This window comes from Oncorhynchus nerka, linkage group LG4 (assembly GCF_034236695.1).
Source record: "Oncorhynchus nerka isolate Pitt River linkage group LG4, Oner_Uvic_2.0, whole genome shotgun sequence".
Classification (NCBI taxonomy): domain Eukaryota; kingdom Metazoa; phylum Chordata; class Actinopteri; order Salmoniformes; family Salmonidae; genus Oncorhynchus; species Oncorhynchus nerka.
The window spans coordinates 76,234,926-76,249,065 of NC_088399.1; the positions used below are offsets into that span (position 1 = coordinate 76,234,926).

General features: G+C 46.0%; 1 protein-coding gene across 1 annotated transcript; it reads right to left on the reverse strand.

Annotated features, from left to right (window-relative positions):
* Nucleotides 1-1,509: 1,509 nt before the first annotated feature.
* On the reverse strand, nucleotides 1,510-13,441 carry LOC115128610 (uncharacterized). Its single transcript, XM_065017089.1, has 9 exons — nucleotides 13,225-13,441; nucleotides 6,037-6,683; nucleotides 5,707-5,869; nucleotides 4,853-4,959; nucleotides 4,576-4,703; nucleotides 3,250-3,374; nucleotides 2,910-3,174; nucleotides 2,078-2,394; nucleotides 1,510-1,974 (listed from the first exon to the last, which is right to left on the reverse strand). The coding sequence occupies exons 1-9, from the start codon at nucleotides 13,256-13,258 to the stop codon at nucleotides 1,568-1,570; spliced, it is 2,193 nt and encodes a 730-aa protein (XP_064873161.1). The 5' UTR covers nucleotides 13,259-13,441; the 3' UTR covers nucleotides 1,510-1,567.
* Between the last annotated feature and the right edge of the window lie 699 nt (nucleotides 13,442-14,140).

The window sequence follows — 14,140 nt, forward strand, 5'->3', positions numbered from 1 at the left end:
GAGCCTCATAATATATCAGTCACACACGTAGGCACATTTCCATTCATACTCACATAAACAACATACAGAAAACACACACAGATGTTTTATTTTTTTACTTAACCTTTATTTAACTAAGCAAGATATGAAGACAGGAATAACAACCCCCAGGTCTGTCAAAAGAGTATGGGTGAGAAGTCACAGTGGAAGTGGCTGCTGTGTATATGGGGAGGGCTCTCATTCTCAGCCTTCACACAGGTGGGGGGATACAGGAGGGCTGATAGTTGTCACCCACTTCCCTTAAAAAATAGTTTGCCCTACAGCCAATTCTGTCGAATCAAAAGAATTTGCAAAAAACAGTCCGATTTCGACAGAAATATGGCTGAGACGCAAAGAAAGTTCAAGGAGAGGGGCTACAAGAATGATCAGATGAATATTCCCATTGAGAAAATTCAAAACAAAACGAGACATGACCTTTTTCAAGGTCAGTCTCGCAAAAAGACGCATTCTTGCGTTTTAACTACCCGCTATTCAAAGTGCTCTGAACAAATTAAGGGAATTGTTCACAAACATTGGCACATCCTAAAATCCGATGATAGTCTCGGTAATGTGTTTTCGGACCTTCCCTTGGTCGTATTCTCGCGGGGCAGAAATCTCAGAGACCAATTGGTAAACTCTGATTTACCACCACAAGATATTCCTGAACAACGTCTATTTGCGCCCCTACTGGATGGAAATTACAAATGTAATGGCTGTGCCCAATGCAATGGCACTTATAAATGTAGATCCTTCAAACACTGCCAAACAGGGAAATCGATTCCAATAAAAGGTGTTATTACGTGCTCCACTAAGGCAGTTATTTATCTTATAACTTGTCCTTGTGGTAAAAATTATGTAGGTAAAACAAAGCGCGAATTAAAAGTACGTATCTCAGAGCATCGTAGCACCATTAGGTGTAAAAACTTTACTTATCCAGTTGCGGCCCACTTCTTGGAGGCAGGCCACTCGATTTCGTCTCTGCGTTATAATGGCATCGAACATGTCACCCTCCCTAGGAGAGGGGGTGACCTTGATAATTTATTGTTAAAACGAGAGGCTGCCTGGATCTTTAATTTAAAGACCCTTGCGCCCTTCGGTCTCAATGTAGACTTTGATCTGAAGCCATTCTTGTGATTATTGTGACTTTGCCATTGTAATTGTGTGTAAACTTGTATAGTCAAATTAATCTATGATCGTATGCTATCCATTTGTTTGTATGCTGTTCTTTGTATGACATTTTAATATTTGATTATTAACCAATGATATTAGGCCACTCCTGGCCATGATTACAGACACCTGTGTCTTTTGACACTATATAAACGAGTCATCCCGCAGTGTTTGTGATTATACCCTGATGAAGACAGCTTGGCTGTCGAAACGTTGGTATTACATTTTTGCATCTGAGCTCCAAGAGTGTGCGGCTTTCTTTTATTTTCACATATACATTCATACTCACATAAACAACATACAAATGTTTTTTTTTTTTTTTTACTTAACCTTTATTTAACTAAGCAAGATATGAAGACAGGAATAACAACTCCATGGTCTGTCAAAAGAGTATGGGTGAGAAGTCACAGTGGAAGTGGCTGCTGTGTATATGGGGAGGGCTCTCATTCTCAGCCTTCACACAGGTGGGGGGATCCAGGAGGGCCAAGGGTGGTGTAGGGGCTCTGGGCTGGGGGGCGCTGACCCCTCTGGGGTGGGGGTGTCGCAGGATAGAAACTGGGGGCAGGACCTGGGCCTGGGTAGAGGTGTGTGTGAGAGTGTGTGAGGGTCTCTGGGAGTGTGTGTGTGAGCGGGGATAGTAAGTGGGTGGCAGGTAGGAGGAGGAGGTTGGGTGGTCTCGGCCCCCCAGTGAGTTGGTAGTAAACTGGGAACACTGGTTACGCTGCTGGATGACTGCTGGGTGGCTGTAGAGCTGATCCCACGGGTACGACTGGTAGGCTGTGATACCACCTAGACACACACACACACACACACACACACACACACACTGACTCTTACTGTCCAATCTCAAATTTGGTGTGTGTGTCTAGGTGGTATCCCGACAGTGACTCACCGTGTATCCCAGACTGCAGTAGGATCTGTCCCCCTCCTGTCTGTGCCTGGAAGTAGGTGTGGCCTCCAGCTGCATAGGTCACTACCCCGGGCCCACCCCCTGGACCAAAGGTGAGGTAGGAGGGGGGAGGGGCGCTCCCCTCAGGGGGGTTTGGGTTGAGGTAGGGGGAGGGGGTGAGGTAGGCCAGGCGGGAGGCCTGGGGCTGGTAGGAGACTGTAGCACCACCCTGGTGGCTGGAGGTAAGGTAGTGCTGAGGATCAATCTTCACTGAGCTGCTGCTGCTGGACAGGAGATCACTGCTGTAGTCAAACAGAGAACTGAGGACGACACACACACACATAACGTAAAGGGGATGAGCAGTCACAGATATAGAAAATAATAAGAAATCAATCTGGTTTAATTACAATAAACCTCCAGCACAGAAAATGTCTAACGTGCATTCTGTGAGAAGGCACTTCTATATTAATCTGACAGAACCAAATGCTCTCTAAACATCAGCCTGAGAGGCTTGTAGGAAGACAAAACAATAGACTGTGACTTTTCCAGCTGCTATAGGATCAGTGTTCAGAAACCATTGTTTCTTCAGTAGCTCTGATGTCAATCACCATCAGACGATATGAGAACAACCCATAGCTTTCAGTGGCAAGTCTAGTGACCATCAACCTGTACAACCAGAACACTGGAAATAATGTGTATTACAGACAGGGAAAACATAGTGTTAATCACTCTAAAATTAACTGTATTAATCTTCGATATTTCCCATTACACATAGGCATGGATGTCTTATGAGTCCCAATCAGCCTACGTCAAGTAATGTCCTTCAATTACTCACCCAGAGTCCGTCTGCAGGGTGAGTCCCTGTGTGTCTCTGTTGGGGGGGTGGGGCTCCAACACATCCATGAAGAAAGGCGATGTTGGGGTGGGTTGCAGGGTTGGTGGAGTGGGGCTGGGGGTAGGGTTGGGGGGGTTCAGGAAGGTAGTCAGGAGGGGGAGGCTGGCACGTCGTAAAGGTGGTGGGCTATACATGATAGGAGGTAGGTGCTCCACTGACCCTCCCTGAGGTCCTGACGGTGGCCCTCTCTCTCCTACTGACCTGCCTATAGTCAAACATTAACAAACATCAACAATTGTTTGTGTAGTGTGATTGATGGATGGAAAGATTGACTGCCTACCTGTAGGGCTGGATGAGAGGCTGGCTAGCAGGGTGCTGTAGGAAGGGAGTGCCTGGGTGGTAGGAGGGGGAGGTAAAGAGAGACCAGCAGGAGGGAGGAAGGGGGCGATGTGTCCTGCAGCTGCCCTATAGAGACAGAGTTAGTATAATCAGAACTCAGCGGCCAGCTCACGACCCTGTCAGCCCAACCAAAGTGGGCATGCTTCAAGACCCTGTTAGCCCAACCAAAGTGGGAATGCTTCAAGACCCTGTCAGCCCAACCAACGTGGGCATGCTTCAAGACCCTGTCAGCCCAACCAAAGTGGGCATGCTTCAAGACCCTGTCAGCCCAACCAAAGTGGGAATGCTTCAAGACCCTGTCAGCCCAACCAAAGTGGGCATGCTTCAAGACCCTGTCAGCCCAACCAAAGTGGGCATGCTTCAAGACCCTGTCAGCCCAACCAAAGTGGGCATGCTTCAAGACCCTGTCAGCCCAACCAACGTGGGCATGCTTCAAGACCCTGTCAGCCCAACCAAAGTGGGCATGCTTGACCCTGTCAGCCCAACCAAAAGACCCTGTCAGCCCAACCAAAGTGGGCATGCTTCAAGACCCTGGGCAAAGTGCTTCAAGACCCTGTCAGCCCAACCAACGTGGGCATGACCCTTCAAAGTGGGCATGCTTCAAGACCCTGTCAGCCCAACCAAAGTGGGCATGCTTCAAGAGAGCCCAACCAACTGTCAGCCCAACCAAAAGTGGGCATGCTTCAAGACCCTGTCAGCCCAACCAAAGTGGGCATGCTTCAAGACCCTGTCAGCCCAACCAAAGTGGGCATGCTTCAAGACCCTGTCAGCCCAACCAAGTGGCCCAACCAACGTGGGCAGTGGTCAGGCCCAACCAGTGGGCATGCTTCAAGACCCTGTCAGCCCACCCTGTCAGCCCCAAAGTGGGCATGCTTCAAGACCCTGTCAGCCCAACCAAAGTGGGCATGCTTCAAGACCCTGTCAGCCCAACCAAAGTGGGCATGCTTCAAGACCCTGTCAGCCCAACCAAAGTGGGCATGCTTCAAGACCCTGTCAGCCCAACCAAAGTGGGCATGCTTCAAGACCCTGTCAGCCCAACCAAAGTGGGCATGCTTCAAGACCCTGTCAGCCCAACCAAAGTGGGCATGCTTCAAGACCCTGTCAGCCCAACCAAAGTGGGCATGCTTCAAGACCCTGTCAGCCCAACCAAAGTGGGCATGCTTCAAGGGAGGGTGCACATTATCTGGAAGAGTTAATAATGGCTGTTTTGTTCTTTATTGTGGATGTCTGCAACCGGTGATCATATCATATTGCGGTCTGAGCCTACCTAGGGTGTGGTGCAAGGAGTGAGGTAGGGTTGGGGTCAGGTAGGCGGCTGCAGGTCTGTTTGTGTTCTGGCTTCACTGCAGAACGACTGGCCTTCCTCCACTTGGCCCTACGGTTCTGAAACCACACCTGACAAACAGAGAGGGGGAGGGATGAGAGGAGAGACAGAGGAAGGTAGAGAACGAATGAGGCAAAATATAAACCTCAAATCCTATTCCCCAATCCTAATAGTGTACGTAGGTCAAAGGTGACAAACCCTCCTCCTGGAGAGTACTAACCATGATCCTCTGGGGTGTGACACCCACCGTGGCGGCAATCTCCTTCCTCTTCTCTCCATCTGGGTAGTGGTCCTCCTGGAACATTCCCTCTAGCTGCTCCAACTGGTCTACACACACACACACACAGAGGTTACACACAGACAAAGGCAATAGGTCAGAGCGGACACACACACACAGAGGTTACACACAGACAAAGGCAATAGGTCAGAGCGGACACACACACACACAGAGGTTACACACAGACAAAGGCAATAGGTCAGAGCGGACACACACACACACACACACACACAGAAACAAAGGCAATAGGTCAGAGCGGACACACACACACAGAGGTTACACACAGAAACAAAGGCAATAGGTCAGAGCGGACACACACACACACACACAGAGGTTACACACAGACAAAGGCAATAGGTCAGAGCGGGGACACACACACACACAGAGGTTACACACAGACAAAGGCAATAGGTCAGAGCGGACACACACACACAGAAACAAAGGCAATAGGTCAGAGCGGACACACACACACAGAGGTTACACACAGACAAAGGCAATAGGTCAGAGCGGACACACACACACACACACACAGAAACAAAGGCAATAGGTCAGAGCGGACACACACACAGAGGTTACACACAGACAAAGGCAATAGGTCAGAGCGGACACACACACACACACACACAGAAACAAAGGCAATAGGTCAGAGCGGACACACACACACACACACAGAGGTTACACACAGACAAAGGCAATAGGTCAGAGCGGACACACACACACACAGAGGTTACACACAGACAAAGGCAATAGGTCAGAGCGGGGACACACACACACATTCACTCACTCTCTCTCCTCACCAGTGCTGTAGAGTGTTCTTGTCTTCTTCTTGGGCAGGGAGGGCAATAGGGAGGGGTCTCCCATGGTTACCGCTGGCAACAGGGGGAGGGGAAGCACCTGGCCACGCCCCCGGGCGCTGTAGCCAATCGAACGGCGAGTAGAGTACACTCGAGCTACCTTTACCTGTGGAGGAGCAGTGTGTGTGTGTTCGTTCTATTTATCCAGTCCTTTCACATCTCCAAGTATCTAAGGGTTAGTGGTTGTGCGAACTTTTTAGAGCACTGTGCAGGACACCATTGTAATGACATCACTGCTGACAGTATGATGTCATCTCCTCCCATCTGTCTTACCTGTAGGCTTTGGGTGGGAGGGGGAGGGGGGCTGACACTATGTGGGCGCTTCACCCCACTGGGCAGAAGGGGTTGGGGGTGTGGTTTAGGCTGGGTGTGGAACAGGAGCGGTCCGGGGGGACAGTAGAACCCCATCCCAGAGCTCAGGTACCCAGAGTCCTCATGAGTGGTGGTCGTCATGCCGACAGGGTCAGTTGTCACGCCGACAAGATCGAGAGACAGAGCAGGCCCCATCACACCTTTCTGTTTTTTTTCCTCCTCTACCTTCCCATCTCTCTCTCTTCTGTCCTTCATCTCCTCTTCACTCCCTCTCCTATCCTCAATTAACACTGCCTCCTCCTCGTTCTCTTTTTCTGCCCTCCCTATCCTCTTTCTCAACTGTCTCTTCTCCATCTCCCCTACCTCCTCTTCAAAATCAACTACCACCTCACTCTCCTTTTCTCTTTCTGTTACTCCATCCTCACCCATCTCTCCATTCTTCTCCATCTCTCCTCCATTCTCTTCTTCCTCCTCCACTCTCTCTCCTCCTCTTTGTCCAGTGTCCCATTCTTCTATATCTCCCCCCTCCTCTCCTCCGGTCTCATCATCTCCACGGTAACTCTCCTCCTCTTCATCCTCCTGTTCATCACACAGGAGGCTTGGGCAGTCTGCATACAGCCACACAGAGCGAATTAGCATGACATAACACTGTCATAATATGAAAAAACACTCACTGACATAGCATGATGGAGTGGCAAAAAGTTCAAAATAGCAACTGGGTAATGACTAGTCAGGTAAAATGAGAAATCTAGATTGAGGTGATGTCACCATGTGGGCCTAGTTTCCACAAGCACATGACAGAGTGCTCCTCTGTGTTCTAAATACTATAATGAAAAGACCAGGTAGGCTGAGGTCACACGCTGCCTCACCTGCTTGTTAATTAGCTTAAACTGGGTTAGCTGAGGGAGTGAATGTTATTTATAATAAGGGTTACATGGAGAAAATCGGACCTCACTGAAATTAAAATGGATGGCCCTCCCTTCAGCAAAATATATTTGACCTAAACCCTCCCTGAATGCTTGAAAAAAAACAAGTGACCCTCCCCTATACCCCGTACCGCTCTGATTCAGAGGGGTTGGGTTAAATGAAGACACATTTCAGTTGAATGCATTCAGTGGTACAACTGACTAAGTATCCCCCTTTCCGTATACCCACAATAATCAATAAAACAAAGTGGATTGCAGAGAACATTTACTCTCACTTGGACAGACCAGCACCTTAGATGTGTAGTTTTGGAAACTGTTTTTCGACCTGTCAGCATTACATGGCAACGTAGCAATTTTGATAGAGCACAGGGCTGCTGGTTACTCTTCTTCTGTAGCTTCACTCAATGACAGAAAGTCACAAGTGTTTCCCTAAAAGCTGTGTGGGTTTAAACATCTTCTATTGAACAGAAAGTGAATAGCTTAATCAGTGACAGAATTAGATTACTTCCCAAGCAAAGTTTAAAAAAATATATATCCTCAGCTGTAGAAGGTTGTTGCTCAGCCTCTGAATGTCAAAGAAACGAAACAATGATATCCCCATATGCATCGGAGTCACTCTTTACCGGATATTTTACAGCTTGTTTCTAGCTTTAAAAAGTCACTAAAAGTGGCAGTAAAAAACTCTTTTGAAAAAGCCAAACGATCAACCTACATAGAATCTCCTATTCCTCTCAAAATGTTTTGAAAAAGCCAAACGATCAACCTACATCGAATCTCCCATTCCTCTCAATTTTTTTTGAAAAAGCCAAACGATCAACCTATATCGAATCAATCATTCCTCTCAAAATGTTTTGAAAAAGCCAAACGATCAACCTATATCGAATCTCCCATTCCTCTCAAAATGTTTTGGAAAAGCCAAACGATCAACCTATTCCTCTCAAAATGTTTTCGATCAACCTATATCTCCCATTCCTCTCAAAATGTTTTGGAAAAGCCAAACGATCAACCTCCCATTCCTCTCAAAATGTTTTCGAATCTCCCATTCCTCTCAAAATGTTTTGGAAAAGCCAAACGATCAACCTATATCGAATCTCCCATTCCTCTCAAAATGTTTTGGAAAAGCCAAACGATCAACCTATATCGAATCTCCCATTCCTCTCAAAATGTTTTGGAAAAGCCAAACGATCAACCTATATCGAATCTCCCATTCCTCTCAAAATGTTTTGGAAAAGCCAAACGATCAACCTATCAATCGAATCTCCCATTCCTCTCAAAATGTTTTGGAAAAGCCAAACGATCAACCTATATCGAATCTCCCATTCCTCTCAAAATGTTTTGGAAAAGCCAAACGATCAACCTATATCGAATCTCCCATTCCTCTCAAAATGTTTTGGAAAAGCCAAACGATCAACCTATATGTTTCGAATCTCCCATTCCTCTCAAAATGTTTTGGAAAAGCCAAACGATCAACCTATATCGAATCTCCCATTCCTCTCAAAATGTTTTGGAAAAGCCAAACGATCAACCTATATCGAATCTCCCATTCCTCTCAAAATGTTTTGGAAAAGCTGTTGCACAGCAACACTGCCTTCCTGAAGACAAATAATGCATACGAAACACTTCAGTCTGGTTTTAGACCCCATCATAGCACTGAGACTGCACTCGTGAAGGTGGTAAATGACCTTTTAATGGTGTCAGACCAAGGCTCTGCATCTGTCCTCGTGCTCCTAGACCGTAGTGCTGCTTTTGACACCATCGATCACCACATTCTTTTGGAGAGATTGTAAACCCTAATTTCTAAGCAAATAGCTGGAGGCAGGGCTTTATCCTATAGAGCTACATTTATGGAATGATCTGCCTATCAATGTGAGAGACAGCCACAGTCCCAAACTTTAAGTCTTTACTTAAGACTCATCTCTTCTGTAGGTCCTATGATTAAGTTTAGTCTGGCCATGGGGTGCGAAGGTGAACGGCAAGGCACTGAAGCGACGAACCGCTCTTGCTGTCTCTGCCTGGCCGGCTCCACTGGGATTCTCTGCCTCTGACCCTGTTACGGGGGTTGAGTCACTGTCTTACTGGTGCTCTTCCATGCCGTCCCTAGGAGGAGACACTAACGGGATATTCCTATCCGGTTTTGCGCCCCCTCTGGCTCGTGTGGTGGAGATCTTCGTGGGTATACTCAGCCTTGTCTCAGGGTAGTAAGTTGGTGTGTCTTTGGCAAAGTGGATGGAGTTATATCCTGCCTGGTTGGCCCTGTCTGGGGGTATTGTCGGACGGGTCCAGTGTCCCCAGATCCACCTCTGTCTCAGTCTCCAGTATCTATGCTACAATAGTCTATGTGTCAGGGGGCTAGGGTCAGTCTGTTATAGCTGGTGTAATTATCCTGTCTTATCTGGTGTCCTGTGTGAATTTAAGTATGCTACCTAATTCTCTCTCTCTCCCCTCCCGGAGGACCATAGCCCTACGACCATGCCTCAGGACTACCTGGCCTGATGACTCCTTGCTGTCCCCAGTCCACCTGCTTGTGCTGCTAATCCAGTTTCAACTATTCTGCCTGCGGCTATGGAACCCTGACCTGTTCACCGGACATGCTACCTTGTCCCGGACCTGCTGTTTTCGACTCTCTCTCTCTACCATACCTGCTATCTCGACCTCTGACTGCTCGGCTATGAAAAGCAATCTGACATTTACTCCTGACCTGTTGCACCCTCTACAACCACTGTGATTATTATTTGACCCTGCTGGTCATCTATGAATGTTTGAACATCTTGAAGAACGATCTGGCTTTAATGGCCATGTAGTCTTATAATCTCTACCGGGCACAGCCAGAAGAGGACAGGCCACCCCTCAGAGCCTGGTCCCTCTGTAGGTTTCTTCCTAGATTCCTGCCATTCTAGGGAGTTTTTCCATGCCTACGTGCTTCTACATCTGCATTGCTTGCTGTTTACATCTGCTGATGTAAAAAGGGCTTTATAAATACATTTGATTGATTGATTAAGCATCATGGACCAAAGCGCTGTGCTTTTTACAATTTTCTTAAATAAAAAGTAGGCATATGGCATAGCCTACCCTCTCATAACCCCTCAATTGGAGTCTTGGTTTTAACTTAACAGCCCTTCACTGACACAGAGGTAGGCTATTTAAAGAGTGCATGGATGGATATAGCAGCCTATAGCCTAATGTAGTCTGTCAAACAGGACAGTCTACCTCTTTTACTTAAATAGGAAGAAATAGGCTCCAACACAAAGCCCTGTTGTTGTTAGTCTAATTCAAATGAAGATGTTGAAATTAATAATGCCTACTTGAATTTGCCTACATTCAGCACCATGAGCAGTCCATTTCCGATTGATTGTGCCGCAGCTTTAAGTTTCAGCACCACAATGTAAATGACTCAAATCTGGCTTATTGTGAGGTCAATAACTCTAATACATTATAGTAGTAGTAAGCTGGGCCTCCTGAGTGGCACAGTGGTCTGCCACTAGAGATTCTGGGTTCGAGTCCAGTCACAGCCTGCCGCAACCAGGAGACCCATGGCACACAATTGGCCCAGCGTCGTCTGGGTTAGGGGAGGGTTTGGCCGGCAGGGATGTCCTTGTCCCATCGCGCACTAGCGACTCCTGTGGCGGGCTGGGCACAATGCATGCTGACATGGTCGGCAGGTGTACGGTCTTTCCTCCACGACACATTGGTGCGGCTGGCCTCCGGGTTAAGTGGGCATTGTGTCAAGACGCATTGGGGCTTGGCAGGGTTGTGTTTCAGAGGATGCACAGCTCTTGGCCTTTGCCTCTCCTGAGTCCGTACGGGAGTTGCAGCGATGAGACAAGACTAACTACCAATTGGAAACCACGAAATTGGGGAGACCAAAAGGATAATATATATATATTTTTTAAATCGCCAACCTTTTCTGAGTCAAGATCACAAAAAGCAAGCAGAGATCTACTGCTCAGAATTTTTTTTAAACATGACTTACATTTTTTATGCATTAACCTAATAAAAACAGGAATGAGGTTTGTGCAGTAGGCCTAATACATTATCACAGCATATTGGCTATATGCCTGGCCTGAAAATATTGTTCTTCTCAGACCATATTAGATTTCAAAACTCAAGTTTTTGATAAGCATGTACCATCAAAATAATATATATATATTTGCTTTTTTATTTTTACTGGACTGATGGTACATGCATTTGATGGTCATGGTTCTTTCAAGACAACTTGGAGCTCTGAAAAAAAACTATATCAAATCACAACTTCAGTGAACTTCAGGTGGGAAAGTCGGCGCTCTAGAAAGATGCCCGTGTTTCCGACTTGGATGACCATTGAAAATGTTTTCCCCCAGTCTGACCTCATTTTATTCCCAGAGTTCCCAGTTGTCTTGAAGTCGGAGACCTCAGTTTCCTGTTGTTTTGAACACGGCATTAGTCTCAGCAGAGGGAGAGATAGCAGCAGAGGGTCCGTCTCTCACGGTCACTGCTCTCTCCTTCCTTTCCTCCGATGAGACTGACCAGAGAGACACCGTCTTCCACCTGATTGCAAATCTCGAAGTCGCACCACATCTGCCTCATGCACAAATTAATGTTCCTATGATCAGAGAAAGTGAAATATTCCTCAATATTAAAATTGTCACGACAAACTGCTAATAAATAGAAGTATTGAAGAAAGAATACAGGGCTATCAATACACTTGGCTACTCATTCATTGCAGATGCAGCGCAAGTAGGGAGAAGCGCTTTACGTTTTGTAATAGTGTTGAACAAAAACAGTGTTGACAGTGCCGACATGAACTCACTCATAAAAACAGCAGCTCTTTGCAGTATACTTTAACAGTCTCTCTCTCTGGTTATGGTTTTGCAAGTTATGAAATCTCATGTAGGCTAATGACTTGAAGATCGACCAGGCAATTGCGCAGTTGGTGACTACTGGGCTATAGGTTACTACATGCAAGATGGACTAGGCCTAATCAAATAATATTTTCGTAAGAAGCTTTTGACTCTCCTCCTGAACTGCCACCAGAGACCTATACAGTACAGCCATTGGTTAGGAAGCATACAAAAAAAGTTTTTGATCAGCAAGAGCAGAGCAGGCAGGGACTTAGGGTTGGAACAGCCATTGCAGTGTGTGATGCAGCTTAGCTGTATTTACACCATCCCATCAGTTATCTTAGAAATATACCTTTGCTCTGTGACTCTCCGAGCATGCACTTCATATTGCACACCCAGCTGATAATCAGAGATGAGTGGCAGCATCAGGCACAAGTCGATATATATATAGAAATGTAATCAATTACATGACCCTCCCCTACACTAGATATATATATCTATACACACTAAACCCTCCCCTTGACTAATTTATAAAACCCCTCTTAGGCTTCACTCCCCCCCTATCTGTGATGCCTAATGCAACCCTCATCCTCCACCCGTTCTGCCAGTCACATTCCGTTAGAGGTCCCTTAAGCACACACATCCCTGGGTCGCTCCTCTTTTCAGTTCGAAGCAGCTAGCGTCTGGAGCGAGCTGTAAAAAAAACACTCAAACTGGACAGGTTTATTTCCATCGTGAATATTCTTACTGACACTTGTGGCTGCTTCGCGTGATGTATTGTTGGTGTCTCGAACTTCTTGCCCTTTGTGCTGTTGTCTGCCATGTTTTGTGCTGCTACCGTGTTGTTGTCATGTGTTGCTGCCATTATGTATTGTTGTCTTTGGTCTCTCTTTATGTAGTGTTGTGGTGTCTCGTCGTGATGTGTGTTTTTGTATATATATATATATGTGTGTGTGTGTGTGTGTGTGTATATACCCCGGCCCCGCATGATGCCTTTTGGTAGGCTGTCATTGTAAATAAGATGTTCTTAACTGACTTGCCTAGTTAAATAAATAAAAATGCATTGAAAAAAACATGACCTTCCCATAGTTTCATCCAGATAGCCTAACGTCACTCATTATGTAGCCTACATTTCGATCCATCCCTAATTGCTAACGTTAGCTTTCTAAAGTATAAGGCCTTTAAACAGTCGCAGCCTGTTTCTTATTAAAACTGCCCAACAAAATAAAGTTAGGCTGTTAGCTAGGCCAAATTCACTTGAGCAAAACGTCTAACTACTTAGATACTGTTCTTCTGTGAAACAACGGGAGAGTTAACCTATTAGTTAAAGACCGAGTTAATTACTGTTTGAACAATGAATCAATTAATTAAACGACTGCAAGGTAATGAGTTCATTTCTTCCTCACCGTAATCATCCGCTGCCTCACGCATGTCATCCATAACGAACCTGCTTTCACGAGCATCAAACTCTAAACTAGCAATTTATTTACCGATAAAGTCAAACACGCTTTTTTGGAATTGATGCAAGAGTTTGCACCGTTTCGAGACGTGATAAGGTTGATTGACAAATTAGCAAGTTGAAGACAGAACAATCACATGTAGCGGTTGAGCTGAATCAGCCAATGAGAGTCCTCAACGATCCGAACAGAACCGAGTAGGGAGATTCCATTGATCAGAACACCTGGGAACAGACCGCCGTGGGCCTAGGGACCTACACTACTACACGAGTGTGGTGTAAATTCCAGCACCCTTGTTGTGGTAATGCTATGTATGAACTAGCTCCATAATATGAAAACAAAATTAAATTCAGATCATTATTGTAAAATTAAAATAAATAAAAAAATCTAGACTGATATGGCAGGAAAAATCTAGACTGATATGGCAGGCCAGTTCCTTTATCAATTCAGATACACCCTTCAAACGTTTGGTGGCATTCAAGGCAATAGCGATGAGTCTAACAGATATATTCGTAATTTTATCTAGGGGGTATGCAGGGACCTTATGGCTGGTTTATGATGAAATGTGTTACTCATAAGGGGGTTCAGTTCTACAGCTGTAAAGTGCAAATATGGTAAGCCTACAATAATTGGTTTGTGCTAGTAATATATCACCCACGACAGTGAGCTCAGCTCCATTGACTGTAACTGGCTATCCAGCTCCACTTCATTCCCTTCACATCTCTATAATATACTGTTACACGATTCACAAATAATCAAGTACAGCAAGTACTAGCAGCAACCCCAATATATCTCCCTTCTCTCCCCTTCGCCAGTGAATCAGACCAGTAGATTCTGTAGCGTCAGGGAGGTATGTGGCCACTGG